This window comes from Diplodia seriata (assembly GCF_021436955.1).
Source record: "Diplodia seriata strain FDS-637 chromosome Unknown scaffold_1, whole genome shotgun sequence".
In the NCBI taxonomy this organism is placed as follows: domain Eukaryota; kingdom Fungi; phylum Ascomycota; class Dothideomycetes; order Botryosphaeriales; family Botryosphaeriaceae; genus Diplodia; species Diplodia seriata.
This window is the reverse complement of record NW_027117308.1, coordinates 429,272-456,739: the sequence shown is the minus strand read 5'-3', so window position 1 is coordinate 456,739 and position 27,468 is coordinate 429,272. Positions and strand designations below refer to the sequence as shown.

At 55.4% G+C, this 27,468-nt stretch overlaps 12 protein-coding genes across 12 annotated transcripts; 4 read left to right on the top strand and 8 right to left on the bottom strand.

The window, feature by feature from the left end:
- Positions 1-352: 352 nt before the first annotated feature.
- SLS55_000135 (uncharacterized protein) lies at positions 353-2,140 on the bottom strand (the record flags this gene model as incomplete). Its single annotated transcript, XM_066771650.1, has 3 exons — positions 353-1,747; positions 1,803-1,881; positions 1,944-2,140. 3 exons carry the CDS (start codon positions 2,138-2,140, stop codon positions 353-355), a joined length of 1,671 nt encoding a protein of 556 aa, XP_066636929.1.
- A 1,777-nt stretch (positions 2,141-3,917) lies between these two features.
- Positions 3,918-8,092, bottom strand: ARP5 (Actin-related protein 5; the record flags this gene model as incomplete). The annotated part of the gene is made up of 7 exons (XM_066771649.1): positions 3,918-4,802; positions 4,857-5,256; positions 5,632-5,660; positions 5,719-6,498; positions 6,551-7,488; positions 7,545-7,865; positions 7,927-8,092. 7 exons carry the CDS (start codon positions 8,090-8,092, stop codon positions 3,918-3,920), a joined length of 3,519 nt encoding a protein of 1,172 aa, XP_066636928.1.
- Positions 8,093-8,438: 346 nt separating this feature from the next.
- On the bottom strand, positions 8,439-8,685 carry DAD4 (DASH complex subunit dad4; the record flags this gene model as incomplete). The annotated part of the gene is made up of 2 exons (XM_066771648.1): positions 8,439-8,473; positions 8,526-8,685. 2 exons carry the CDS (start codon positions 8,683-8,685, stop codon positions 8,439-8,441), a joined length of 195 nt encoding a protein of 64 aa, XP_066636927.1.
- A 436-nt stretch (positions 8,686-9,121) lies between these two features.
- IES6 (chromatin-remodeling complex subunit ies6) lies at positions 9,122-9,679 on the top strand (the record flags this gene model as incomplete). Its single annotated transcript, XM_066771647.1, has 1 exon — positions 9,122-9,679. One exon carries the CDS (start codon positions 9,122-9,124, stop codon positions 9,677-9,679), a length of 558 nt encoding a protein of 185 aa, XP_066636926.1.
- A 1,313-nt stretch (positions 9,680-10,992) lies between these two features.
- Positions 10,993-11,379, top strand: GOT1 (Golgi Transport; the record flags this gene model as incomplete). Its single annotated transcript, XM_066771646.1, has 2 exons — positions 10,993-11,001; positions 11,083-11,379. 2 exons carry the CDS (start codon positions 10,993-10,995, stop codon positions 11,377-11,379), a joined length of 306 nt encoding a protein of 101 aa, XP_066636925.1.
- A 1,063-nt stretch (positions 11,380-12,442) lies between these two features.
- SLS55_000130 (uncharacterized protein) lies at positions 12,443-13,117 on the top strand (the record flags this gene model as incomplete). The annotated part of the gene is made up of 1 exon (XM_066771645.1): positions 12,443-13,117. One exon carries the CDS (start codon positions 12,443-12,445, stop codon positions 13,115-13,117), a length of 675 nt encoding a protein of 224 aa, XP_066636924.1.
- Positions 13,118-13,945: 828 nt separating this feature from the next.
- SLS55_000129 (uncharacterized protein) lies at positions 13,946-15,086 on the bottom strand (the record flags this gene model as incomplete). The annotated part of the gene is made up of 2 exons (XM_066771644.1): positions 13,946-14,373; positions 14,426-15,086. The coding sequence occupies 2 exons, from the start codon at positions 15,084-15,086 to the stop codon at positions 13,946-13,948; spliced, it is 1,089 nt and encodes a 362-aa protein (XP_066636923.1).
- Positions 15,087-15,559: 473 nt separating this feature from the next.
- On the bottom strand, positions 15,560-16,516 carry SLS55_000128 (uncharacterized protein; the record flags this gene model as incomplete). Its single annotated transcript, XM_066771643.1, has 3 exons — positions 15,560-15,591; positions 15,720-15,833; positions 15,889-16,516. The coding sequence occupies 3 exons, from the start codon at positions 16,514-16,516 to the stop codon at positions 15,560-15,562; spliced, it is 774 nt and encodes a 257-aa protein (XP_066636922.1).
- Positions 16,517-17,803: 1,287 nt separating this feature from the next.
- SLS55_000127 (uncharacterized protein) lies at positions 17,804-18,851 on the top strand (the record flags this gene model as incomplete). The annotated part of the gene is made up of 3 exons (XM_066771642.1): positions 17,804-17,889; positions 18,348-18,418; positions 18,559-18,851. 3 exons carry the CDS (start codon positions 17,804-17,806, stop codon positions 18,849-18,851), a joined length of 450 nt encoding a protein of 149 aa, XP_066636921.1.
- Positions 18,852-20,340: 1,489 nt separating this feature from the next.
- Positions 20,341-20,856, bottom strand: SLS55_000126 (uncharacterized protein; the record flags this gene model as incomplete). The annotated part of the gene is made up of 2 exons (XM_066771641.1): positions 20,341-20,647; positions 20,852-20,856. The coding sequence occupies 2 exons, from the start codon at positions 20,854-20,856 to the stop codon at positions 20,341-20,343; spliced, it is 312 nt and encodes a 103-aa protein (XP_066636920.1).
- Positions 20,857-25,066: 4,210 nt separating this feature from the next.
- On the bottom strand, positions 25,067-25,990 carry SLS55_000125 (uncharacterized protein; the record flags this gene model as incomplete). Its single annotated transcript, XM_066771640.1, has 1 exon — positions 25,067-25,990. The coding sequence occupies one exon, from the start codon at positions 25,988-25,990 to the stop codon at positions 25,067-25,069; it is 924 nt and encodes a 307-aa protein (XP_066636919.1).
- A 558-nt stretch (positions 25,991-26,548) lies between these two features.
- Positions 26,549-27,370, bottom strand: YKT6 (palmitoyltransferase; the record flags this gene model as incomplete). The annotated part of the gene is made up of 5 exons (XM_066771639.1): positions 26,549-26,584; positions 26,649-27,019; positions 27,073-27,155; positions 27,215-27,297; positions 27,350-27,370. 5 exons carry the CDS (start codon positions 27,368-27,370, stop codon positions 26,549-26,551), a joined length of 594 nt encoding a protein of 197 aa, XP_066636918.1.
- Positions 27,371-27,468: the final 98 nt, after the last annotated feature.

Here is a 27,468-nt window from a genome sequence, read left to right as displayed (position 1 = left end):
CCTCATAGTATCAAGGGGACGGCGTGAGGAAGGGGAACTGGCTATGAACGGGCGGTAGCCATGGAGATTGGCGGTGGGAGTGGTGTGGTAGAGGAAGAAGCGGGTGTTGCCTCGAAGGGAAGGAGACGAGTCCCGCCCCGATGCACACCGGATGACGTCGCGATTGTTTAGCCCGGCCGCGCCCGCGCTTCTCCGGGTAGCTGCCTAGCGGATGTCGCCGCATGTCATGATGCATTTCATTCTCATAGACTAACTGTACACGCACACCGTTCATTCTCAAATCGCTGTCACATAGACGCCCGCCAACCCCAGACCCCAGTCTGCCGTCTTCCATCTAGACACGTCCGGCTCCTCATGCCGTCACAAAGCCTTCGAATCCATTGTCCAGCGCCTTGCGACACTCCTGCGTGTACAGCGGGATGCCGCCGGCGTAGCTCAGCTGCTCCCTCACCTTTCCGGGGATGTTCCCACCCATGTACCAGCTGTCGACGTTATGGAAGAGCGTGGCCTTGCTGATCTTCTCGACCTTGTCGTGCCACTCCTGCTCGCTGGTCGTCGTCGGGTCGATGTAGCTGATGCCCTCCCTGCGCATCTTGGCCATGGCGTCGAGGATCCAGTCGGCCTGGCACTCGACGCAGCTGGGGCCGTTGCTGAATGCCGTCGGGCCCTGCGCGCCGTACAGGAAGAACATGTTGGGGAAGCCCGAGAGCGTCATGCCCAGGTGGCTGAAGGTGCCGTTCTTCCACTTGTCGTTCAGGTCCACGCCGTTGACGTCCTTGAGGCCCATGGTCTTCATGCCGCCCGTGACCGAGTCGAAGCCGGTCGCCAGCGCGATGACATCGAACTCACGCTCGGTGCCATCCGCCGTCCTGATGCCCTTCTCCGTGACCTCGACGATGGGCGTCTTCTTGACGTCGACCATGTCGTTCTCCGGCCGGTCCATCATCTCATAGAAGTTTTGCTCGAGCGACGGCCGCTTGGTTCCCCAAGGATGCGGCTTCTCGAGTGGCGCGAGCATGTCACGCTTGACGGGGTCGGTGATGCGCGCGCGCGTCTTCTTGACCCAGAAGTTGTATGCCTCATCGTTGGCCCGCTCATCGAACAGCATGTCCTTGTAGGTGCCGAGCCAGAAGAAGAAGCCGCCCTTGCGCCAGAGCTCCTCGAAGAAAGCCTCGCGCTGTTCGGGCGTGTCATCCAAGGTGTTGCGGTCGATGAAGTCCATGGGGAACCCGGAGAAGGTCGTCATGCGGTATCTGTAGATCTCAGGGTAGTTCTTCTTCTGTGCCTCCTGCTCCTCCTTGGTCAACTTCTGCTGGCGCATTGGCAAGCAGAGGTTGGGGGTGCGCTGGAACACGGTGACGGACTTGGCTGTCTTTGCCGTCTCCTGTGCGATCTGGATTCCGGTAGAGCCCGTGCCGACGACTGCTATCCTCTTCCCAGTCACATCAACGCCCTCGGTGGGCCAAAACGACGAGTGGTGCATGACGCCTTTGAACTTTTCAAGACCGGGCCAGTCAGGGAAATGGCGCTTCGCAGCAAACCCTGTGGCGCAGATGAAGAACTTCGAGTATGCGGTTCGGCCATCTTCTGTCTTCACAACCCATCTTTGCGATGGCTTCTCAAACTGTGCATGGACGACCTTCGAATCGAAGGCGACATCCTTCTTGATGTCGAGCTGTTGATCGACGAACTTGAAGTACTCGCGCAGTTCATTGTAGTCTGGATATTTCTCCGTCCAATTCCAATTCTACACAATCGGTCAGCCATATGATACTTGTGATTGACACTGGCTTAATACGAACCTTCCAGAGCTTATCGATGCTGTATTCGTACACTGGAACCATCGAGTCGACACGCGCGCCGGGGTAGCAATTCCAGTGCCTGTTGCTCGCCAATTAGAATTGAACCATCGGGACAATTGGGACCGAGATGGGGCGGCTTACCAGATGCCGCCAAGGTCTTTGCCCGCCTCGAGGATCTTGACCTTCAGACCATACTCGTCGCGGAGCTTGTGTAATAGGTAGACCCCGCCGAATCCGGCACCGACGATCAGGACGTCGACATCGAGGTCATCCGTATGATCGTTGGTCTGCGCAGCCCCAGTCGGCTGTTCCGAGCTAATATCTCTTCGAAAAGACATAGCTGCGGGGATTTGTTGCAACTGAAGATGATGTATCTATTTCAATCGCGAAGGTGGCGTGGTCTTAAAGGGAAAACCAAGACACAGAGGGAGCAAGCGGTTTGGAATGCGGAGATCAGAACGGGCAAGACGACCGTAATCGCGGAAGCTCTACTTATACACCATGTCGATCGCCGGATAGCTTCCCCAACCTATGCACCGCCTCCCCCACATGTACATGCACGCACACGCCGGAGCAACGGGTGCTTCCCAAGCCAGGAACGCGGGAGGGGGCATGGATGACCCGCCCCGCCCCAACCCTTCACACGAGTCACGTGCCTTCGGCGCTTAACATTGCTGCTTGAAGTCGAGACCCTTTCCGCACCGGTCCTATCGGAAGGTTGGAGCTGTGTAGCAAGGAACATCGAGCACCCATCAAGGGAACATAGACTGCCGATCTTTGTTCGTTACGGATCCAGATGCATGCACGAGCTGCGTCTACTTCTGCTACGTCCTTTAGTCCGTAACGAGCGCTGACCCCGTATGGAGCACGTTGATTGACTTAGTGAGGCTATCTACCCCCGCTTCTGGCTGAGATAGGAAAGTTCTGCATGCATCGAGCCTCTGCCTCGTTGACTCTAGATGCTGTTGGAAGGAGGCAGTGGAGACTAATGTGGCAGCGGAAACCAGCGGCGACGGTGCAAAATCCACAAAACGGAAAGCAGGCGTGAAACGTAGCCCCAAAGACTCCAATCAGTCACTGAAAGACCGTCATCTGAGGAAGGTATGGTCTCCCAAAGCTTACTCTGATACTGAAGAGTCCCTGCACGATACCCGGCAAAGTTCCCTCGCAATCTGATCTCAGCGGAGCCGCAGATTCAGCTGCTACTCCTTGAGCCTACTCAACCCACCGGGCGGGTCCTGGTTGAGTTTCTTTGGGAATACGACGCAGGTTTGACGTGTCCATAGAGCCTCTTACCCGACGATGCGGAGGTGGGATCCTGAGCGAGAAGGCTCGGTACTTCCTAAAACCGCTCATTCCGGCGCCCGGAAATGCCATTCGCACGCACAATTGGTGGGGCGGCGGCTGTCGTCACTAGGTAAGCGTCAATGTGCGGGGTAGACAGCAAAAGAAAGCGGGGGTGGGTCCGGGGTAAGTGGCCTAACGTCGACTCGACTTCTAGCCGCTGTCCCTTTATTAGTCTGGTATGTTTTTTGGGTGCTTGCGAACTTGCGATGCGGGAGGTTATCCGCAAAGGCGCGTCAATGGTTGGCAAGTCTGCCGGCCGGCAGCCGCAAAGGACGCTGATTATGCGATTGGGGGCGAGGCCCTGGTGTGGGGTTGCGTCGCGAGAATGCATGCCGGGATGCCCGAGTGTTGCCAGTGGCGCGGACTGCGCGGAGCCGCTAGTTGAGTTGGACGTGTGATCTGTTCTGTGGCATGCGGCAAAGGACTTGCAACGTTGGTGATCCGTTGAGGATGATGCAGCGGTCTTCTGATGCGCGGCCGATGAATGATGACTATGCCGGTGGCGTTGGTAAAGTAAGGTGCTTGGGCATAGATTTCTCTTTGGTTGGATTACTTCTATTATCATTCTGCGGTACCGCAATTGTGGGTCTGCGCCCTGCGCGTTATGTGCATTGGCAAAACTACGCTCCATCATTTCAGTCATTCGTGAGACTGAATCGACCTTCCTGCACCCATCCAATAAAACCACCTCCATCTGACTGACTCGTGGCCAAATGGTCCTATCTCCTGCTCAGTGACTTACTGCCAATCTAACTGCCCATAACGACCCTACTCGCTTGTTTTCGCGGCCACTTTCGGCCTAGGCCCCTTAGGCCTGCCTCTCTTCGCTGGCCCACGCCGAGCTGCCGCCTCCTTGACCGTACCGCCCCTCTCGACCCTCTTTTCCCTCCTCCTCTCCCTCTCGCCTTCCGCCAACTCCCTCTGAATCCCATCCTCCCATTCCCTTGTCTCTCCCCTCACCCTTTTCATATCCGCCTCCCAAACCGCCGTCAGTCTCCTCATCCCCTCCGCCCTCTCCACCTCCGGATCCCTCAAATCCCTCTCCGTCACCGCCATCCCACTGCTCAACTCCGCATACCTCCTCTCACACGCCAGCGCCGAGTAAAACGCGCCGGGCAGCGTCTCGGCCACGCGAAACGCGACGTCCTTGAACAGCCTCTTGCGCAGGCGCGCCATCTCCTCGTCCTGGCGGCGCAGCGCGTGCAGGTGCGCGTCCATCAGCGCGGCGTCTTCCTCGGCGCTCCAGCGCTGGCGGCGCGTGCGCAGCGCGGCGTCCGTCTCGGCCATCCGCGCCTCGCGGATGCGCCGGTACCGGGTCGAGATGGTCTTCGGGTCGTACCGCGCGAGCCCCCGCTCGCCCAGCAGCGTCGAGATGGCCTTGTCGCCGTGCCCGGCCGCCTTCATGCTGAAGATGAGCGTGTCGACCTCGTCGAGCGTCGTGCCGACGGCCCGGCCGCCCTTGGCGAAGGCCGCGGCCCGCCTGCTGCCCGTGGTGGCTGCGCCGCTGGAGGAGGCGGCGGGCGTGTTGCTGGTGGAGGTGGCGGCTGATGTCGAGGCGCGCTTGCGGGTTGCTGCTGTGTCTGGCTGGTGACCGGGCTTCTTGAGGTGACGCACTGGGGTCTGGGAATTGTCTTCGTGGTCCTCGTCCATGAGCTGATGAGATAGGTCAGTCGTCAGTCGTCCAGAACGATGATTTAGAAACTGTACCTCATAGGCGTCAACGCTCTCTTCACTGTCATAGGAATTGCTATCAGTGGAGAGGTCGGTATCAGAACCGGGGTAGTTGTCCATGACGGGTGAGACGTGTTCGTGGTTGGTCACTGTATCGATTCTGCCGTCGAGGTCCATCTCATTGTCGGTTTCGAAGCGTTTCTCAGCGGCGGCCTCGAAGCTTCGGGAATTTCTGGCTGAGTTGGCGGGTGTATCCTCAACGTCTCGCTCGAAGCCATCTCCAACCTCGAGTTCCCCGTTTTCATCACCGCTTTCCTCAAACGGCGTATTCCCACGAGAGAAGGTTTGCTGGGTTGAAGGCTTCGAAATATGAGCTGAGTGACGATCCAGATCCATATTAGCAGTGAGTGCGGCAGCAGGGCTGACTGGCTTCTGGCTGGGAGGGTTATAGCTCGGCCCGGTGCCCGCCATATCCGTCCGGGTGGGGCGAGCTTTTTTTTTTCCCCTAGGGGTGGCGAGTTGAGGGTTGGTAGGTTGTTTGGGTAAGAGAGATTCGTAGAGCTGGAAATGCTTTAAGTACGGGTAAAGTCAGGGTCCTTCCTCCTGCGGCGGGTGTTGTCCACGCCCCGACCAAGATGGGAGCTTGGTCCACGTGGGCAACAAGAAGCGAACACTTGAGCCCTTGTGACAGTTCAGGTTCGTTCATTAGAGAATACTTATTCGGCTAGGGGAAACCGTGTCATGTGGTCAGAAATAACTAGGTAGCAAATGTCTAACCCGGCTCTACGCTCCATTCCTTATCCGTGCTCACCACGAGTAAGAGTTGCCAAAATCATGCTCCTGTAAATGTACTGTCAGCTCAACGATTCACCCAATCACTTTCTCGAGTTCAACTCACCTTGATATAATCGCCACCCTTCTCCGCCCACTCGGCCTTGCTGACCCAGCTCTTCTTACTCTCCCCACTCTTGGCCCACCTCGCGGCGCCCCTCCAAGCATCTAGCACTGGATCCTTCGCTTTCCTGACCACCAGCTCTACATCGATCGGTAGACACGCCCTGAGGTCATTCCGCAATCTGTCCTCGAAACCCTTGAAGACCGTGTTCCCACCAGTCAGGAAAACATCCCTCAGCACGTCCTTCTGACGGGGATGGTCGGCGAGGCGCTCAGTCAAGATGCTGGACGCTATCTCCACGATGCCAGCCTGATCGAGGCCGGCAATGGATGGCTGGAAAACGACCTCTGGGACGCGAATCCGCTCGACGTTGAGATGGATCTGGTGCGCTTGGCGCTGCGACTCAGGGTCGAATGAGTACGGCCCGTGAGTAAAGCTATGTATGAGGGACTTGGTCCAGTCCATCTGCGCGTCGCGGGTGCTGTCCTCGGTGAACTTGGGGTCGTGCTTAAGAAGCTGGGACTCGATGGCCTTGAGCGACGTGTTCAGATCCTCTTCTTCCTCGTCGTCTGACCCTTCGCCCGTGGCGATTGTGCGGTAGACACCCCAGTCGGCATCGTCGGCTCCGAATGTGTCTTCGTCGGCGCCGCGACGGCGTTTCTTATTGGGAGTGTCGGACGCGAGATTGGCGATGCTCTTCATCCGCATTTGTGCGGCGAGAGACTTGCGGTTACCCAGGTCGGCTTTCAAGCGTTCCCGATCCTTGATCTTCTGAATGATGGCCTGTCCGCTGGTTAGCTTTGGGGGTAAGCCACGTCATGTTTGGGAGACGGACCTGGCGTGCTACTCTTCTCTCCTCAATCCAAGTCTCGGGGTCATTCTCTCTTCTCTCGTTGTCCAAGCGCTCTTCTTCCGCAATCCTTGCCTTCTCGCGCTCCTTCTCGGCCTTTGCACGTTGGCGTGCCTCGTGGTTAGACTTCATCAACCGCTGCTGGCGCTTCTGCTTCAGACCCTCCTCATCAAGCTGGTCATCCGGTACATCCACGAGCGGGAATGTTGGCGGCTCGTTCTCTTCCTCCTCCAGATCACCGACATCCTTATTCCTAGCCTTCCGGATGGATTTATCCAACTCCCTGATCCTCTTCTCCAGCTGCGCCTCATCATCAAAATCCTCTCCCTCCAGGATGCGCTTTCCTTCTTTCTTGGTTGTTTCTGATAGCCTGACCTGGAGCTCTTTGTAGTACGCCAGCTCCTGCTCCTTGGCGATCAGCTTCTCCAAGCGCATCTTAGCTGCTTGTTCCTGCAATCTTCTGCCACTCTCCTTGCGCTTCTCCGCAGCACGTGCCAGCTCCTCCTCCGTCTTTTGCACCACCACCTGCTCCGTGAAAGGGAATTGGATGACATGGTTTCGTTCTTCCAGCCCGGTCCAGTCAAGGTATTTGCTCAGCTCATTTTCGTAATCTTGCGATACGTAGCAATGCTCGCGGACGAGGTCTTCGGCTTGAATGTCGGGAAGCTTCCCAGGGAAAGTCGGGTATTTGAGACGGAGCAGTTTCTGGAGAAATTCGGCGCTCTGGAAACGGCCCCAGTTGATGCGTGTGGTGTGGGAGAGCATGGCTTTGGACTCGACAACGGGGATCAGGTGGGTGGAGGTGTAGGACGAGGAGACGACGAGGCCGTTCTTGCCATTGTTGTAGTTGTACGAGAAGAGGGAGTCGATGCCGAAGGCCGCAGAGGGCGCGCCATATAGCTCAAAAAGGATCTCAGACATAGCTGTAGAAAAACCGGGGTTAGCCTGCGCCTTGTACGCGCTGGAGCTGCGGACATACTCCTTCGCGAATATCCCAGGTTCGCAACGGGCTCGGTCATGACGACGGGGCGATTGATGCCACCGCTGGAGCCGTCCACCCCCATCTTTGTGAAGACATAGTCTAGAACACCCTCCATCGCATCCCAGTTGTTGATGACATTCGTTCCGGGTTCGTACACGTTCTTGGCCTGGCCGCGCGCAGTGCCGTCGGCGTAGACCTCGTTGCCGATGAATTGGAAGGTGGTGTTGAGCTTGCGGTCTCTGTAACGCGCCATCATCGGTGCGACCGACAGGCGTGGGCTTTCATCAAAGGCCCAGCCGGCACGCACGGAGGACGAGCCTGCATCGCAGCTAGGTTAGTAGGTGGGAGCTGTACAGCTGGACCAGAAGACGACTCGTACCATTGTCGATGACGATAGCGGTATTGGAATCGCTGCGCCGGTAGCCCTCGCTGTCGATGTCGCGGATTCCCTCGAATGGAGGGTCCTTGAGCGACCATATCCTCTCAGGGCTCGGCTTCGCGTTGCGCACATCCTGCGCGGCGCCGTCGGGGGAGGGCTGGACCATGGTGTCGGCGATGGGCTTGGGGTGGGGACGAGTATGCGTGGAGCTGCTATGTCATGGTCTAGCGGTCGGAAGCGAGGGGTCACGGTGGAGGAGCTGGGCGGGCGCGGTGTGTTGCGAGAAGTAGAAAGCTAAGGTATCTCAGGTGTCTAAAGTCCGGAGGAGCTCCACAAAGCACCAAGCGCCGCAGATCGTCAAGCTTCCAATCAACCCCGGCCCGCTCTTCTGCGGCGACAAACGCCAAGTACCCATCAATTCAACCACCATGTCCAGCCAGCAATGCTTAGGAAAGAAATCAGAGAGAATCTACGCCCGCATCGTTCATGCGGATTGGAAGGTGCCATCGGTCTCACTGCTCCACCGGCTCCTTCAGGCTATCCGTGGCTGCGACGCCGTCAGCATCGCTGGAACCAGTTGGAGACGAAACTTGACCGACCTTCAAGATGGAAGAGCACGTTGGATTGGTAGTTCTTGAACATCTGGGCGACCAGCTCGACGTTCATGTTCTGGATGTTGATTTCCTGCAACCTTGTCAGCCCATGCCGCTTGGCGGGAGGCAGGAATGGGCGGACCTGGAGATTCTTGTTCAGGACCATGACCGCTTCATTGAGCTTCTCCTGCATGAATCCATGAGCATGCATACGGACTTGGTGCCTACGCCAAACATACTACGTTGTTAATGATGCGCCCAAGGAGTAGGCTCTGCTGGTGCTCGTGCGGGCTTTCCTGGGGCCACGAGTCAGCATCCACACTCATCACGCAATAGCGAAAACTGCATACCATGTTGTCTGGCCTCGGTACTGCGTGCAGGGCGTGACTGCGTTGCTCGTTGGCGGCGTGTTTGTTGATTTCCGCGGCGCCAGCTCGCAGCCCTACGAGCCCATCAACACCGAGCAAGAGCCGCTAACCCTGATACGGTATCTGCCCGGGAGCTCCCCCAATTCAGCTTGTCGTAAAGCAGCGCGTCTCGCTCATAGCCTCAACCACCGGCCACGCCCGCCACCCTCCCACAAGCTCCTTCATCTTCCCACCATGGCGCCCATCACGCACAACCCCACGGAGCTGGACCACCAGGCCCTGCTCGACCGCCTCGACATGTTCCGCGTCCACAAGCCGTTCCGCAACCCCAGCTGGAAGCCGCCACAGCGCCGCAACAAGAACGTCAAGCAGATCATCGCCGAGGCACAGCGCAAAGAAGCCTCGGTCATGGCCACCCAAAACAACAGCGGCAGCTCCACCCCCGCCGTCATGGCTGCCTCCGGTGCGGGCAGCGCGACCCCCGGTTCGAACATCGCACAGGCCGCCCAGAACCTGTCAGCTATGGTGCTGGAAAAGAACGGAAGGGCGGCTGCGTCAGCGAGTGGTATGGGTGCGGGCCCAGCGGTTACATACACGAACATCGAGGCGCCTCCGAGCTTGCAGGTCAAGCGGAAGTACTGCGACATCACGGGTTTGCCGGCGGCGTATACGGATCCCAAGACGAGACTGCGGTACCACAATGCGGAGATTTTTGGCAACATCAGATTGATGGGACAGAGCACGACGGAAGGATACCTTGCTGCCAGAGGAGCGCACACCGTTCTGAAATAAAACACCAGCAAGCTCAACGGTTGGCAACTACGGCGTCCGCGAACCAAGACTGGTATCGGTATCACGCAGAAAGTACGAACGTCCGCAGAAGAGACTGGATCCTTCCCATGCATGGCAGGTGCTGAATATCTCTCAACTACTCAAATGTGCTACGATGGCATGTCTGAACCACAAAGTCAAACCTCTTCCACCCGCCCTGCCCCTCTCGAGACAGGGTTCAAGAAGACGCTCCGGCTTAATCGGGATCATGTTTTGGTCTTCGCCCAAGGTGGCAGGGTACCGAGGCCTCACGGAACGAGACCTCAGTTACAGTAGAAAGGTTCAAACTGTTGCCAAGGCGGTGCTGTAATTCGATGATGGACTGAAGAGATGCATATGTGTCGTTAGTTGAGAAAACAATAAAGAGATACCCGAGAGAATGTATCCAATGGTCTGCAGCAGTGTTCAGAGATGGCAGTATGCGACAGGCAAAGCTGGTTCTTCCAGTGAAATCATCAGCTGTTCCTCCAATACGCCTCACGAAGGTTTGACAGAAGCAAGAAAGCCCACTGCGTGTACAGCTTCGGGAGGCATCAATCGCAGGCTGGAAGGGTGCATTTGAATGCGCTGTGGCTGGCCGCCACTTGATGCGGCTCTCCGGGATGCGTGGGCGGGAGTCGAGGCTGCGGGAAGCGACAGACTGGGCTGCACGATCTTTTTGTGCGAACGCGCCAAGAAACGCGCGTGCGCGCCGTACCTCGCGCTAAGTCAGAGGCCACTCTAGCGGCCGATCACCTCCGTCGTGCCCGACAAGCGCCAGACACTCCTTCCACCCTACATTCGAACGCGCTCTACACCGCCCAATTCTCTTCGCTACTGTGCCGCCTTTGCTTGCCTTTTTCCTAATACTTTGTACACTTCGTTCCGATCAGACGACCGCCAAAATGCCTTCGTTCTGGCTCAGCGATTCCCAAAGTGCGTCCAGGCTTCACTCCCATCCCTCGCTCCGCCGCCGAGTTGCGCATACCTCGCAATGAATGGACGACAAGCTAACGTGGAGACAACTAGAGGTCGGAGTTGCCTTCTGCTCAGGGGGTAGGTACGAATAAATCCGGCGTGCGCAGCCGCCTCTCGTCTCTTGCGGCGCCGCCGGCGCGCACTGTCCAAAAAGTTATGTTCTTGGAGGAATGCAGTCGAGATCTGACGCTGGTGGATACAGGCGGCTTCTTCCTCCTGGCGGGCGTGATGATGTTCTTCGATAGGGCACTGTGAGTTTCCTGCATGCTGCAGTGGACTCGATGGACGAGAGCGCTAACATGTCGCATAGGCTAGCAATGGGCAACGTACGTCTCTGCTTCTTCTTTCGCTGCCTCGGAAACCTCTCGCCGACTCGTTCATCCCTCCCTCTCTGACGAGCCACACAGATCCTCTTCATCTGCGGTCTCACTCTCATCATCGGCCTCCAGAAGACACTCCTCTTCTTCGCGCGCCGTCAAAAGATCGCTGGCACCGCCGCCTTCGTGACCGGCATCCTGCTTATCCTCTTCCGCTGGCCGTTGATCGGCTTCTGCGTCGAGCTGTACGGCATCTTCGTCCTCTTCGGCGACTTCTTCGCGACCATCGCCGGCTTCGTGAGACCGATTCCCTACGTTGGTCCGTACGCGGCGAATTTCTTGGAAAGAATCTCGGGCGGAGCGAGGAATTCGGAGCTGCCAGTCTAGGACAGGATCATGATGTGTGGAAGGGTTTGCGGGGAGAATGTCCAGTGGAATGGATTCGGAGTGCGGCGCTCGAAAAAGCATTCAAGAGGTGGTAATGATACGCGGTGGGTGTACGATTGCGGGCAGACGAAGGATAATGAGTGGATGAATATGGTGTATGAAGGACATGAGGCGTTGTAGGTAAATATGGACAATACACTAATTGATCTTAGACGTTCGCTCTGACAGCAAAACATCTCACGTTGTGATATAGCAGAGTCCTACGCAATGGTTACTATCTGAACAAATGTCTTTACCCAGTGGTGAGATTGGATGCCACAGCGGGGCACAGAAGACATGAGCCCTCTGAGCCCCGCGAAGGATACTTTTATCTCACGCGTGCAGTTGAGGCAAACATCCAAACGCAGATGTGAGTTTTGAAACGGTCTTTGTAAAAACACGCCTAGACACAAGATTCCACCATCCACATGAGTATGGTCTAATGTCTTTGAGACAGATGCACAGCCTATCTCACTCTGTCCCTTGCGCAAAGCTCCGGGTGGTACACATGGTAGACGCGACAACCGCGACCTTTCCAATGTAATATCGACTCGTGAACCTTGGTAGAGAATACCCTGGTATAAGCCTCCCCACCAGCTGGAGAGAAACAAGGCAAGACCCTGAACCAGCTGCCGCAGGGATCCGCTAACTACCACGGCGGGTGACGAAAGAAATTGCACACCCCCATGTGCCTTCCATAAATTCCGAAATAAAATATTTAGGTAGGCGGTTGAATACATGATCCAGACATAAGTGCACGAATTTAAAACTTATATTTATATCCGGATCTTGTATTCAACTACCTACCCCATGTAGAATTGTTCTGTAAGGCAGATCCGGGTGGGCAATTCGTTTGTCACCGTGGCCTTAGCCTAGGTTGTTCCGGAAGGAGCCTCTGTCTACCGGTGACGTAGAGCCTGGACCCTGACAGGCGCGTGTAGAATTTCTTCGATCGCGCTCGGCGGGGATGGACTTGTCCGCTTCACCTTCCGAAGCCTCACGTCAAACAGTACCGCAACACAACATGGCTGACGACGACGCCGACCCGGCGCACAAGAGCAAAAAGCGTCGCACACAGAGCCCGACTACGGGAATCGACCCAGAGACCATGATCACAGACATCGACCCCGAAGGAGATGTGCTATTCTACTTTGAGCAGCCCGGCCAGGGAGAGGCTCTGCGTGTCTGTTCCAAGGTCATGAAGCTGTCGTCACCCGTCTTCCGAGCCATGTTGGGCCCGCATTTCCGCGAGGGCCAGAACCTCAGTCAAGCCACCACCGAAGAGCCGACGGTCATCCCGCTTCCGGACGACGACTTTGCCAGCATGAAGATTATCTGCGAAGCCCTGCATTACAAAGGAACAGTGCTGCCAGTCAACTGGATCACGTTTGCGAGGCTGGTGGACAAGTACGATACGAAGGACGCGATGCGGTTCACGAGCGAAGCTTGGCTCGCCGATGAACTTTGCATTCCCTATGACAAGCTATGGTACCAGGAACATCCTGAGGAGCTTCTGCTGGCCGCACATCTATTGGACACTCCACGCGCATTCAGAACCGTTAGCTTGGCCTTGATGCGCCGCCACAATACGCACTATCTTGATCTGGCCCCGCTTTTGCTGGAAGAGCACCCGCTCCCATACTCTGTATTAGGTGAGCAACCCCCTCCGATTAATCTCATCCGCATGATGAGCTTCTGACCCTGTAATCCCAGCTTCACTTCAATCGGACGCTGTTGAGAAACAATCAAACCTGAACAAAGTCGTCCGCTATGTCATGGAAAGATGGTTCAACTTCAGCGAAAATGACTCCCTCACAGACTCCTGCTCAAGGGTCAGTAAGGGCGGCCTGACCCCCTGCTGTCACATCATTCTAAAAGACTTGGCCTATGACATGGACAAAATTCGTAGCGACTGCTTAGAGGCGCAGTTCCGTTACTGGAGGGCTCCGAATCCCAGTACACCTCTCAAACCGAACCCGACTTTCGTTGGAAAATTGAAGAGTGGGCAGCTTCTCCAGAGTTTGTGTATGCAATGCCGAGAATTCCTTTCTGGCGTCTCGGCCCTCTCGGGGTCATATCGGCTGCAACAGGAGCTGGAGCGTATAGTGGGACGGTTATTTCAGGACATGGCAGGCTTGTGTCTGGACTGTGCTCGCGCCTTTCCTCAGAAGCCCACTGCACCATGCCGCATCCCGCATGGTTAGCCAGAGCCTCAGCAGTCAACTCAGAAGCTTTGAAATTCCTATATATTGGGCGGAAGTCGATGCAAATTCAACCGCAGATAGTTTCAATTGCCAGGCCAGCTAAGACCTGGCTTCTTTTCAATCGCAAATGACAAAATGAAGGCTGTTGGAGTCACCTGTATATGCACTGAATAGAGATGTTCATGATGTTCTTCGACTACAGACTCAAGTGTGGGAACCTGTAAAGCTATTTACCGGCCCTGGAATTCGGTTTCCATAGCATTTTCCTTCGTAAAGCTAGCTTGCAATCTGATATTTGGAGGAATTGGGGCCCCGTGAGTGGTTCAGAATCTCTCAAGAGACAATCCGGATATCTCGGAGTACTGTACCTCCACGGCCAGCCGTAGCAAGTGGGGTAAAGCCTTTGTAGCCAGGTCGCTCACCCGGCACTGCGTGCACAGGTGATTGACCAACCACAAATCCCAACAATGTTCGAAATACTTGGCCACAGCCACTGTTCTGTTCTTACGGTACGAATTCCTCCAGTACTCGAAGCGATACGCGACACTCTCATCGAACTCACTATTCAAGATGTCGTCATCGTTCCCAAGTAAGCCGCCAAGAAGTTTCCTGCAGCAGTCCTTGGGTGTTCCATGTGAGAAAAGGCAGTCCGGGCTCATGCTATTCAAATCTTCAAGCCACGTGGTTACAGTCGTAGTGATGGTGGAATCCAGGTTCTTGAGCACTTCTGTTTTGTGTTTCTCAAGGGCGACTTCGGAGCGGTCAGCTAACTCGTTTTGTATAGCAAGTACAGGAAGACTCACCGAGAAGTTTCGAAGGAAGTATGTCGAATGGATCATACAAGTCGGAAAAAGACCCCTCGTAGAAGATGACCACTTCTCGACTGATCAGGTTGAAGGACCTTTTATCCTTCAACAGGTATGCCATTGCCAAGAGTCCCTGGTCTCCAAGGTCGGAGAATTCATTTTCCTTCGCTGCTGGTAGTTCATGTTCCAGAAAGGCCGCAACTTTGAACCCCATGGCATCGACAAGATCATACTTGTGCACCAAGCTGACGAGTGGTTCTAAGAGCTCTGACCGGAAAGAACTGGACGGATGCTGGTGATGGAGTATCTCGCAGATCAATGTCATTGGCTCCGCAGGGTCACCTGGAAGTGGTACTTCTTTTGGGTTCGTCTCACTCAGGTTCTGGCCTTCACTGAAGTGAGGTCCGAACATGGCGCGAAAGACGGGTGATGCGAGTTTCAGGACGACAGAGTGGACGCGCAGTTTGGTGTCATCGCAGAGAAGCAGCACGATGTCGCCGGTAGGTGCAATAGCTTTCACGGGCTCGACAGCACCGGTGGCGGGACTCCAGTGCGTGTGAGAGAGTGCAGAAGTGAGCCTGGTGTCTGTCTTCTGGCGCTTGGTGGCGCGGTGGCCATGCTCGTCGTTGCCGCTGTCGGGCGAAGGAGCCTCGTCCATGTTGCCCCGAGTTGCCGAATGGTGATGGAGGCGTTGGTGAAGAGGAAGAGAGCAGCGACGACGCGGTTGCCTCGAGGTATCGTGGCATCTGGAGCTAACCGGATCGGGGCGCTTAGACGAAACCTCACCTCAATTGGAAGGAACCAGAAACCATGCCCACAGCGGGTGATGAAAGAAATGAGCCTACACGTATCTGCCTTGTTATTCTGTATAACCATTGTGCATAGCTTTCTGCGTCAATGCTCCCTCACAGCCGAATCCAATCTTCTCCCAGGTCCTTATGATGAGGAAGACGGCAAACACTCCTCCTACGTTTACCACCTGTGCAGTCCAAGCAAAGGCCTTCTATATCGAGCACCTCACTCCGCAGAGGTTCCCGGAGACCTTCCAGCACCTTTTCGTTGAAAACGGACAAAGCAACATCCTCACATTCGGCGCAGATACCGGAATCATCAAGAACATCGTCATGGTACTCAGGAAAGCTCCTTCCGAGACACATAGGCCCCTGTGGTAGACACAGGTCGTCTCTGGACCAGAATTTCCAAAGATCAAAGATAGTAGTACCATCGTCCACTTCGGGCGGCCGAGGGTCTGGGTAAATAAGATTGTGGTAGTAATGTGCGGCGCAGTTACCATATAGACAGAAGCGGCCGAAAGTCGTTTGTTCAGTCAACCAGCCCGTGATCGCCCGGTGGATGGTGTCGTTCATCCGTTCTTTGAGAAGATGGCGCGTGCGGTCCAGCTCCACTATAGTGCTTGGTAGTTAGGAACAAAGCAAATGTGAGTAGAGGAAGATACTTACGGAGCACCTTCGAGGAAAGAACTTTATGCATCGTTCCCGTCTGCTGAGATGGGGAGTAGAGGAAAACGACGAAGTCTTTACTGATCAGGGTGAAGAGTTCGGGAGAATCCAGGAGATGCGCGATGGCCAAGAGGTCGTGATGATACTCGTACCCGGTCACCCGGGCCCGCTTGATATGTGCTTTCAGCCATCGCTCGGAATAGCAACGCAAAGAGCTCTGAAGCAGATACTTGTGAGCGAGGAGTGCGACTTGTTTGAAGACCTGCTGTGTCGGCACGACATTCTTGTCCGGATCGTGTTGATGGTGAAGGAACTCGCAGATGAGCTTCATGGCTTCGGGGTCATCATCGCACAGTGGGACCTCTTTGGGGTGGTGTTCGCTCAAATCTTGTGCTTCGGTCCACGGACGGTCGGGGCTGAACATGGCATTAAAAGCAGGTGAAGCGAGACTCATGACGGTAGAGGAGACCTTGAGCTTCATCTTGCCGCCATCAAGAACAAAGATGACGTCGCCCCGCGGTGCCATCTCGATAAGCGGAGCATCGGGTTCTGGTACGTTTTCGGTAGCCTGGCGTTTGGCGGCGGGTGGGTCTCCAGCTTCGTCGGTGATGGCATGTTTAGGCGCCATTGTGGTCCGAATATACGGTTACCTTGCGCGCGGCTTAGCACGTGCCCATTTTGCTTGCTTTGCGTGCCCTGGACTAAACCTATGAGCTCGACGTTGAAAAGTACGGAGGAGAATAGTGGCTACGCTAGCCTCACTGGTACGCCGCTTTGATTGGCCGGTAAGCGAGCCATTTGACACGTGAAGACCGTCCTTTTCTCTCTGCATCACTTTGGCAGTGCATCTTGAATGTGAAACGACCGCGAGTTTCCAATGTACATTATTATGATTCTTGCCTAACCCTAAACTCCGTGTGAGCATATGCGACTCCCCCCGTCACTCCCCGAATAGTGCTGAAGGCATTCAGGAAAGAGACCTCGAGCTTCGCGTTCCCATTACGTCGTGCTTTGGTGATGTGCTCTTCAAGCCAGGTCTTTGCGGTCCTAAAGACCGCTGTATGGCAGTCGTATTTGTCAACCAGTATTGAGAACTCTAAAAGGTCAGCAGGCGACGGTAGCTCTACATCCTCCAGCTTGTGGTGTAGCACTTTGCAATGAAGCGTTACAGGCAATTCCTCAAGGCAAAGGCTTCCGCGGCGGCGTATCGACGCCCAAATAGCTTGCGCTTGACTCGCGACGGGAATATGCGAACTGTGCTCGTCGTGTGGTCGCCTTTGTTGAGCGCTCCACAGAATAAAAGTCGAGAAGCGGAAGCTTGGTTGAGGGGACCGGGGCCACAGAAATGCTCGCGACAGGCAGCAAGCGAGAACCGCAAGCAGTAAGGAGAGCGAGAGGCTTGCTCAGCAGCGCGATTTTCCGGCTGTGATTGGCGCGGCTGCGGTGCTGGTGTGGCACGGCAGACGTAAACCTGCCGCGGCCGTCGCAGCAAACGGCTAGGTGCAAACAAGCAGTCAAAAGTCGCAAAGCCGAGAGCGACGGAGGAGAGCTGCGGTCGCAGGCCAGTGGGGGAGGACTGGCGCTGCTGCACCCCAAAATTAGGCACGGACGATCGACTGGTTGCGCCCCTTGCGTGACTGCCGCAGGTGCAGGTGCCCCTCTCTGCCGCCAGCTCCATGTTATCGGCAGCCAGAGCTTCCCTTCCTGCTGCTGCCCATCCGGGCGGCCTGCCTTTCTCCGCACCCCAGCCCTCAGCTGCCAACCTTTCATCTCCCTCTCGCCTCTCGCTCTCTCTACGCTCTTGCTTGCTCTCTTCCTTCCACCTCCCTACCGCGCGTCTGTCCCCACGCGCACGACAGCTGCCACCACCACCCGTCCGCCCTCTCTTCACCCGCCGCATCAGCCCACCGGAATAATGTCGACACGCAAGAGGAAGCAGGAGGCCGAGGAAGAGGAGGAGCTCGTTGCCCTGCCTTCCGACGAGAGCGACGAGGAAGAAGAGTAAGTCGCTGACGTCATTTCATTCCTCGCTCGCAGCCCTCCGGTCGCGTCGCATGCGCCCGCGACGCCATCAATTGGCGTCGCAAAGGCCATGCGATTGCATTTTTTGTTTTCGCTTTCTGCGCAGAGGCGTGGTTGTGCGCGCGTTGTTGCGGCGTCAGCAAAGCTCTCGCGGCTTGCTGAGCCGCTGATGCGCGGATGACCGCGCCGGTCGGAGCTCTTCCTTCGCCAGCTTCGGTCGCGCTCTCCAGGCGCTCGCGCGTTTTTCTTCACGCGTCCTCTCTTCCATCCGTTGCATTTTGTACAGTACCGCAAGAGCGCGTGCGACGCTCATCTCTCCGTTGTTTTTCATGTTCCTCCTTTCCTGTTGTGGCCGTTTCCTCACGGCGCGCGTGTTTCCTTTCTTTCCTCTCACTCCGGACCCGCCTTCCGTAAGGCCGAGGTCTAACGACTTACAGATACGAAGACTCTGAGGTCTCCTTCGACGAGGAGGATGCATCCGAAGACGATGATGAAGTTGCTGAAGAAGGTACCGTCACTGTTTCACCATTACGTCTAGACATGTCAGCCCCGGGCTGTCTCGGCAAATCCCAGGTTTCGCCCTCGATCTTCTGCTCACGCTCTCCCATTTGAAGTTGGGATTCGTACTAATAACCGTCTGCCGAATAGCTGAGCCGCAACCTAAAAAGCGCAAGACAACCAGACAGGCCAAGGCCGACGCCGAGGAAGAAGACGAAGAGCCTGAAGCCGTTGCGACCGACGAGGAAGCCGGCAACGGCGAAGCCGCCCCCAAAGAAGGCGGCGATGATGACGAGGAGCCTGAGGCTGCCGATGAGGAGGCAGAGGACGATGTTCCTACCGATACTGCGGCCAAGGGTGGCCCCGCGGCGAAGGCGAAGGCGGCGAAGGCCGCTGATGTGCCTAAGGAGGCAGAGCTGAAAGAGGTCGAGTCTGAAGCCTAGAGCTTCGCGCACTCGTTTCCTCCGTCTTCTTCTCCCTCGGTCCTACGTCTGCATGGTAAGGCTGCTGAAGTGGCAACACTGCTATCCCCCGCCATTGTCATCGTTGGACATTGTATTTTATGTCGCCGTGGCTTTTGTTTGATTTACTTCGATACACACGAATTTTGATGCCATTTATGACCTTTGCAATGTGGAGTTGGCCAAGCTTGAGACCGTGATATTTAATGTACCAGCCAAAAACAAAGAGCTTGTAGATAGCTGGTAAGTGTTCCACCCCATATCCGCTGTATACTGGTCTCATGCACAATTAGCGTGCGAATCATCGCGCTGTGTTCACTCACAACTACCAGTCTCTGGCCAACCGTCAAATCCTGAGCTGACGAATCGCAAAGTTACTCGTCCGTCTTATGAGCTGTCATCATTGCGGCAAGGCTGCCTCAGGCTTACGTGATCGCAAAGTAAGCCCGGATGATGCCATGGGGCTCAATTGGATATATTTTCGTGGGGTTGTGTCTTCTCCAAGATGCATGGCAGTCATCAGTACGGACACTTTGAAGAGATTCGACGGACATCTTCGAGGGAACAATGGAACGATGTTACCTTGAGGTCAAAATACCCACCCCATGGGCAACTGGTTCCTTCGTTACGATAACAAGAATGGAAACCCAAGCTATCTGGTTTACTTTCTACCGCCATCAAATCCCTGTCGGCACCGGGGAGGAACCAGCGGCTGAGAGTAGATCAACTATTGGACCGACTTGGAGAAGACATCATGAGAGACATATTTCCTTGTCGGTAGGATCGTCCAGCACCCACCAACAAGACTCCGAAGACCAGACTCCGTAATGGCCTGAGATTGCATCTGATCAGCAGTGGGGCCTCGATGCAGTTGAAGACATCACGCACTGCGACCGAAACTGCTTGGATAAGGAGCGAGGCGCATCGTCAATACTATTACACGGCGACGGGGCTCAGCCAGTACCATCCAGTGTCACTTCCCAGACAGTACTATGCCTGAGGCCCAAGAGAGGGTATGCAACCGGTCCGCGAAACACTGCGGGTAGACTCCAAGCGCAGTGTTGAGACGCTTCGGGTAGGCCTTCAGTCTGGAACGGTGGGTGGCCTCCAGACTCGTTGAGAGATCCTGTCTGTTGTTTGAGACGCTTATATCAGTCTTCGTTCCCGGACGGCTGTATCATTCACTTCAAAGTGGTATAGAGATTTCATCTGTGGGCGAACAATGCTGTTCACGTCTGGGCACGCGTGTGGTCATTGATCTTAAAGATTTAAGAAAACTGAATTTCCTGATGCACTGTACAAAAGTCTAATACAAATGGGGTATAGAAAAAAAATAGAATTGAGCTCCAGCCCTGCACCACATGGGACTCCGCAACAGACAGCGACCGCCAGAACCCTTCCCCCTCAGCCCCATCCGGGGGCCACCAAGAACGGAACAAACGGCGGTATGTACAAGGAACTTGTCGGCATTTTACAAGTTGATGTCGCCGATGAGGCTGTTGTTGTCGCCGAGCAGGCTGTTGCCGTCGGCCTCGTTGCCATTGCCGGCGGAGTTGTCATTGCCGGCGGAGTCGCCGTTGCCAGCGGAGTTGCCGTCGCCGTCGCCGTTGCCGGCCGAGTTGTCGCTGCCGTTGCCGTCGGTGGTGACGGCGCGGCCGACGACGTTCAAGCCCTTGATGGACTCGACGCTCTTGACGGGAGGGGCGGTGAGCGGGTAGAGCGGGACGGCGACGGTGAGGGAGGTGAGGAGGAAGACCGTGGCGGTGGAGTACTTCATTCTGATGGTGATGAGGATTGTTTGTGGAGGTTGGTGGTTGATTGTTGATGGTTGGTTGTTTGTTGGTTTGATGTGAATGAGGACTGATGCTGGTATTCGGATTTCGAGCGAGGGCTGACTTCCGCTTTATAGGGGGAGACGGGGGCCTCGGAAATGTCTGAACAGAAAGAGTGTCGTAGACGTGAGAGGCTTTTGGCTAGTAGACGCCATTGTCCGGAGATTGTGGAGACAGTCTCTGCTCGTCTGGGAGCGAGGCCTGCTTGGCGGACGTGGCGGTGCCAGAACAGCGTTAGCATCAACGCCGGGTTCTCGGGCTGTGCTGCTGCGCCGCGCCTTTTGGGTTGGGTGGTTGTTGGTATTTGGATGGGCAACGGACACTAGGAGCAAGTGCAAGGCACTAGTACCTCCAGTTCCTAAAATGCCGTGCTTGTTGATGTCTCTGTACGTGTCCGGTGCTGTCCGGCAGGTACGGTCGAGGGTACGCACGATGCAGATATCACGGAGATTTGAGAAGGCTGGACATCAGGCGAAGGTCGGAGAGCAGGCGGCGGTTTGGCAGTAGCCAGAAGGTGTTTTGAGCATCTCCGGTGGATTAAAGCCACGAGGCGGAGGCTTGTCTGGGGCCGAGGACCTAGTGCGGGTGATCGCCAGCCGATCCGTCACCAATCGGGAAATCCGAGTGCCCCATTCGGCACTCCACTCAACATACCGCGGCTGCTCCTCACCGATCAGCGCTGCCATGGGAGCCAAAAGCTGGCGGACAAGCTTCGTCACGGCTCGGAAATGGGGATCGGCGCCTTGTCGTCGTCACCGGACAAGTTTGTTTCCACACTTGACGCAGAATTCGGAGGCAGTTCCGAATCTGCCGGGCCAGACCACCACTTCCAAATCGGGTACTCAACTCGAGCCCACCAGGCCGGTTGAACCCTGGACCACCAACACACAGCCCGGTCTCAGACTCCAACGCCGCCGTAACCTTGCCTATTCCGGCGCAATGGTGATGGCCCTTCACGTGCAGGAGACGTCACCGCAAGGGCTGGATTGCACGGCAACTACATGTGAAATCCTGGTAACTGCTGCCTCGTGGCACCGTATGACAAACCATCTTCTGCGCTGAATCCAGGCCACCTTGAGGTTAAGTGTTCTCCCGGAGTCTCTACAGTAGCACACTTCGCTGTAAAAAAAAAAAAGCACCGAACCGGGAACAGTGACGAAAAACAGACGACGGCTGCCTGCAGGTGCTTTTGTATGCCAACAGATGCTCTCGTACTCATGCTAGCCCTTGTCAAGAGCCGTGAGATGAAGCTCGAGTCACTACACAAAGCACTCCCGCAGTCCCGCTTCTGATGACGCCGTATAATTCCTAGCTCTACAGAGCATCATTAGACAGCGCCCAAAGAAAGACGTATGTCAACTGGAACAACAGACCTCACGGAATCCTCTGGATCAAAGGCAAACCCGGTTCCGGGAAATCGACACTGATGAAATACATATTCAGGGATCTACAGTCTACAGCTAAAGTGTCCGGTTTCTTGCTGGCAACATTCTTCGTCTTTGGCCAAGGGTTTGAGATGCAAAGATCCCAGCTTGGGCTCTTCCGTTCTATCCTGTACCAACTTCTATCGGAACCCTCTTCACCGCTAGAGGAATTAAGTCGCCGCTACAGCGAGGCTTGCAGAACGCGTGGCCAGCATGGGTCAGACTGGGATTGGTCCGTAGAAGAGGTGAAACGTTATCTGATGCTTACAATCAGGGCGGTCCTCGAAACTAGGCCTGTGGTTCTTCTTGTCGACGCTCTGGACGAACTTGGAGAGTCAAGCGCTGTAGAGGTCGTGGAAATTTTCCAGGAACTCGTTGAAACGCATGGCACAGGGTTGAAAATCTGCTTTTCTTGCCGACACTACCCGATTCTCACCATTGATGACGAGGACTCCATCTTACTAGAACATGAAAATCAACGAGACATCAGCCATGTAATGTCGTCAAAGCTCAGGAATGTCCCGAGACAGGAAGGCTTGACAAGATTCATCACTCAGAAAGCGGATGGCGTGTTCCAGTGGGCCATCTTGGTTGCAAGTTAGATTTGCAACCGTGCCAAGATTGGAAGATCATTCGAAATTCTTCGAAAAAGCGTTGAGGAGCTGCCGAAAGACCTCCACAAGCTATACGCCGATATTCTGAAGAATCCTGATATGGACACAGTCAAGCTCCTACAGTGGGTCTGCTTTGCAGAACGACCATTGACACCAAGGGATCTGAGACACGCTATAGCTGTGGATGCAAGCTCCGAAAATCGATCTCTCCGACAGCACGAACAGTGGCTCGGGTACGGAAAATCCGCCGATGACTTGGAAAGAATGGTCAAGGACATCTCCAGAGGCTTGACGGAGACTGGAGGCGGGCATAATGGCCTGCAAAAAAGGGTTCGCTTCATCCACCAGTCCGTGGCCGACTATCTACGAAACGGCGGCCTTCCGGTCATTGATGGATACCCTGTGATGGAAAGCGTTGAACAGGCCCATTTTCAAATTTGTCGGACTTGTATTACCTACCTGGGTCTAGAGGAGATACAGCATTACTTCGAAGACTGCTTGAAGCCACACCTGGACAGAAAACGTAAGCTCTGCACGGGAATCACTCGGCATAGCTGGCGAAATATCATCAACTACCTCAGAGACGTCAACACAAGCTCTCGTTTGATATCCAAATTTCCCCTTTCGTGGTATGCTACAACCCATTAGCCCAAGCATGCACAGCTGATACATCGGTTCGATAGCGTACTTCAGCACTTGTTAGACTGCTTTACATCGAGCCAACCAGCCGTTCCGAGCATTCTGCCGATAAATGGAGGGATGGGATCACTTGTAGGTCTCTCATCCTTTGACATAACGCAGTGGAACTGGGTCTTGTCCACGTTATTCCTCGCCGGACCACAGCTTCTGGGACTACTTTGCTTCATGACATGGTTCGTTCGGGTCAATCAAACGCAACAAATCTACTTCTGTCCCTTGAGAACGTCGAAGTAAACGCCACCGACATTGACAAAACGCCCCCACTATTCGTTGCAGTCATCAACAACAACGTAGACATGCTGAGATGTCTGCGAATGAACGGAGCAAACGTCAACTTTGAGGCCCCTGAAATCGGCACGACATTTCCCCTTGCTGCGACGCTCGGCCCTGAGCATGTTATGAGAGATTTGAAAGAAGTGGGAGCAAACAGAAGCCTACCAATCGATTTCAACGAAGTCAGTCTTTCTAAAGGTTAGATTGTAAATATTCTAGCAGCCATTTGAATTGAATACTTATCTTGGCGGTTTGATTTATGTTCAAAGAGTCAATGGATCGTGTTTTTTTTTTTTTTTTTTGAGAAGTAATCGAAGAATTTGACTGATACGAGCATGTATGTAGGTCTAAGTGTCCCTGTATGCTTCTTTCCTCGGTGCCAACCGGTATTCTGTTGATATTAAGTTGAAATTTCATACCGGCACGGAGTTGCAAACTCTAACATCTCTTCACTTTTCGACTCTTCGCGTTGCTATACTTTGTCAGACCTGTAAAACTATGAAAACACGAATCTTGACTTTCAGACACAATGAAGATGAGATGAAAAAATTTCATGGGCTTTTGTGCTCGGTTATCTCCCATGTAATACACAACATCGATGCGGTGTGGTTTGTGTGACGCAAGGTATGGGGGCAATAGGAACCTTTTCTCGACCTTCAAATAATTCACGTCAATTCGTCATTTGCGCTGATAATAGCCAATTCGTTCCTTAGTTTGTTGTTACAACGGTTAGGCACTTGAGGTTACAGTTGAGTTGACAAGGAAATACCAGAGAACGCACAGGGCCATGTTGAAACCCAAAAAGACTAACCGAACGCTGCAAGAACCAAAGAAGGACAAAGAAATACGCCGCCTCCTGGGTATCTACAAAGGAAACTCCGCATCGCTTGTGTAACAGAAAAAGCAAATGGAGTTGAGACGCTCTTATAAGTGGAAAGCAAACCAAGGGAAAAGAAAAAGAATCAAGTCAAAGTTACTCGACCAAAAGCACACAATTGCGAAAGTTAGTAAAAACAAAGCGGAACGGAAAGAGGCGTTTCTGCCGATCAATCTTCGATGTCTCTCCAGAAAACAGACCGCCTCCGACAGGCGAACGGCGTGCGTGGCGTGTACTTTCCACGTCCGACGCCCGTTTCAGGACGAGGGCTGGAAAGGAATCGGAAGCGCAACCGTGGATATTGGAGCACAAGGTGCCCATCCGCGCAGCAGAGCGAGGCTGTGGAAGCCACAGGAAGCTCGCCGAGAAAGGAGGCTTACAGCCTCTCATATTCCGGGAACGGTGCAGTCCCCGGAAGCAAACCGAGCGCGCAGTACAAATCATCCAACATCCGATGATGGTGGTCAGGACCTCCCTCTCAAACCCACGGATTCTCTCTCTGAATGGTCCGCAGAATCCTAATCCACAACCGCCAATACATGCTGGTGCCCCTGCCCCGACACTCGTCGTACGTGCACAGCAGCGCGCTGCGGGTGGAATGCACGACGGCGGGATCTTTCCCGTGCTTCTTGACGACCTCCTTCCAGTAGCGGGACGTCGCGCGCATGGCGATGAGGCTCTCGACGTCGAGGTAGCCGCCGATGCGCAGCTGCACGTCGAGCGGCAGGCGGACCGACAGCGCGTCGCGCTTGTACCACTGCGTGACGACGGCGCGCCAGTACTTGGAGACGAGGCGCATGGTGCGCGCCTCGCACGCGCCCAGGTGCCCGACCAGCTCCAGGTGCAGCTCCGCCGGCAGCCGCTCCAGCAGGCTGCCCGGCGACACCACCTGGCTCATGCTGCGCGGGAAGAACTCGGACTGCGCCGGCGTGAAGACGCGGTACGAGAAGATGGACGACGAGCGCGTCGGCGACGCGATCCGGCTGCCGGTGCCGAACGGGTCCATGGCCGATGAGGTCGTGGTCGAGATGCTGCTGGTGAGGCCGGTGGCGCGCCGCTTGTGGCGGCGAGTCGACGAGGTCACCGTCTCGCGCCTCCGCTGCGGCGCCGGCGGCGGCTCCATGTTGGAGAAGCGGAAGGAGAAGTCGGACGTCGGCGAGGAAATGCTGAAGGATTCGCCGCGCGAGTGGTTGGAGATGACGTCGATCCGGGTGAGGCCTGTGGGCGTGCGTTCGCCATCGCTGGCTGTCCGTTCGAAGATGGAAAAGGTGAAGGAGAATTCCGAGGTGGGGGACGGGTTCCTCGAATCATGGTTGATATGGGAAGAAGTGTCGATTTTGGCCAGGCTGGGTCTAGGCGCCCCCCTGGTAGGAGTTGATTCGACGTCTTGATTGGGAGCCATAGCAGCGTTGTGATGCGGGTAGAAGTGTCCAGAAAATTAGCATCGTAGAGAAGGAAAGATAAGGGCACCCGTATCGGCGTGGTGGGTGTTGAAGAAGAAAGAAGCCCAAAGCGCTGCGGAGTGTATATGGAGATGCGTTACAGGCATGAAAAGGAGTAGACAATCTCGAACGGATCGCCGGGTGGTCATGCGCGCACCGCAATCGTAATAATGAAACCTAAATAACGGTTGCGTATTCGAGGCTCCACCCGTGCCACCGCCGCAGGGAGCACTCGGCGGAGCGGGTTGCTGATCCGTCGTCGACATTTCGCATGATGGCTTCCCGCCTAGCGATAACGCAAATTTGCGGGATGACCTGTTCCGCACGTCAGCATCACAACACGCTTACGTCCGGCGCTTGTTTTAGAGCTGCACATGGATCGAGTACGGGTCAAATGTACACCGGCGTGGGTGACGCTTTACTATATATCCTCAGTCTGGGTATGTGGTGGATCTGTCATTAGATATCATTATGCGGCCTGCCTAGCAAACCTGCTCCCGACAACGCCGGAAAAGAAATTACATAACAATGCAGCACGAGTTCTGCTTCTTCGCCTATCGTGGGAGATCGTGTTAGCCAAGGCACCGATAAGATGCTGCAGCACGGGGGTGCACGTACCTGGGTGTAGAACATCTTGCTCTGTGCGCTTAGGCCATCGCTCTTGGCCACCAGGCTGTCGAGCTTCTCTCCTCGCTCCAGCACGCTCTCGATGGTCTTGTGCAGTACGATCTTAGTCTCGTCAAGCTCCTTCTGGATCTTCATGATGCTGTCGGCCTGCTGCGGGTCCTGGTACTTGACAATGTATTCCTTGAGTTCCGGCATGGGGCAGGCCGCGTCCGAAACAGTGAAGACATTACGCGGGTACTTGTTCAGGAACTCGTCGACGACCTTGGAGAGCAGCTGGTGGGCGACGAGCGCGGGGTACTCGTGGTCGGTGATGATGATACCGGCAATGCCCTCGGTGCGGCCGTAGGCGTGGAAGGTGTACGCTACAGCACCAGTCAGCACACCCCCCAGGCAACAAAAGCAACGGGCAGCGTACATTGTTCCTCGACGTCCTGGCGCTGTCCCGGTTTTGTCCTCTCGGCTACCGTCTTGCTGAACAGAGTCATGAACTCTCCGACGCTGGCCAGGGGATCAGTACGACGCCGTGAGAGAGGTTGGCGGGGGCTGCGGCGGCGCACCTCGAACGGGTGAAGCGGGAGTAGCTGCTAAGCTCGGCCTCGGAGCAGAGCTCGACGGCAGGCTTCTGCTCGTTCTTGAGGATCTGGACATGGACGTCAACGGGGGAGCCCGAGCGGACAAAGCGGGGGCCGTACGCCGATGTAGAGGATCTTCATGGTGGCGTCTGGTGGGCGGATGCAAAGTGAGGCGGTGGCAGGAGGCTGGCGGTCGCAAGGCGAGAGAAGACAGCGTGTAGGGAAGGGAGGATGTCGGG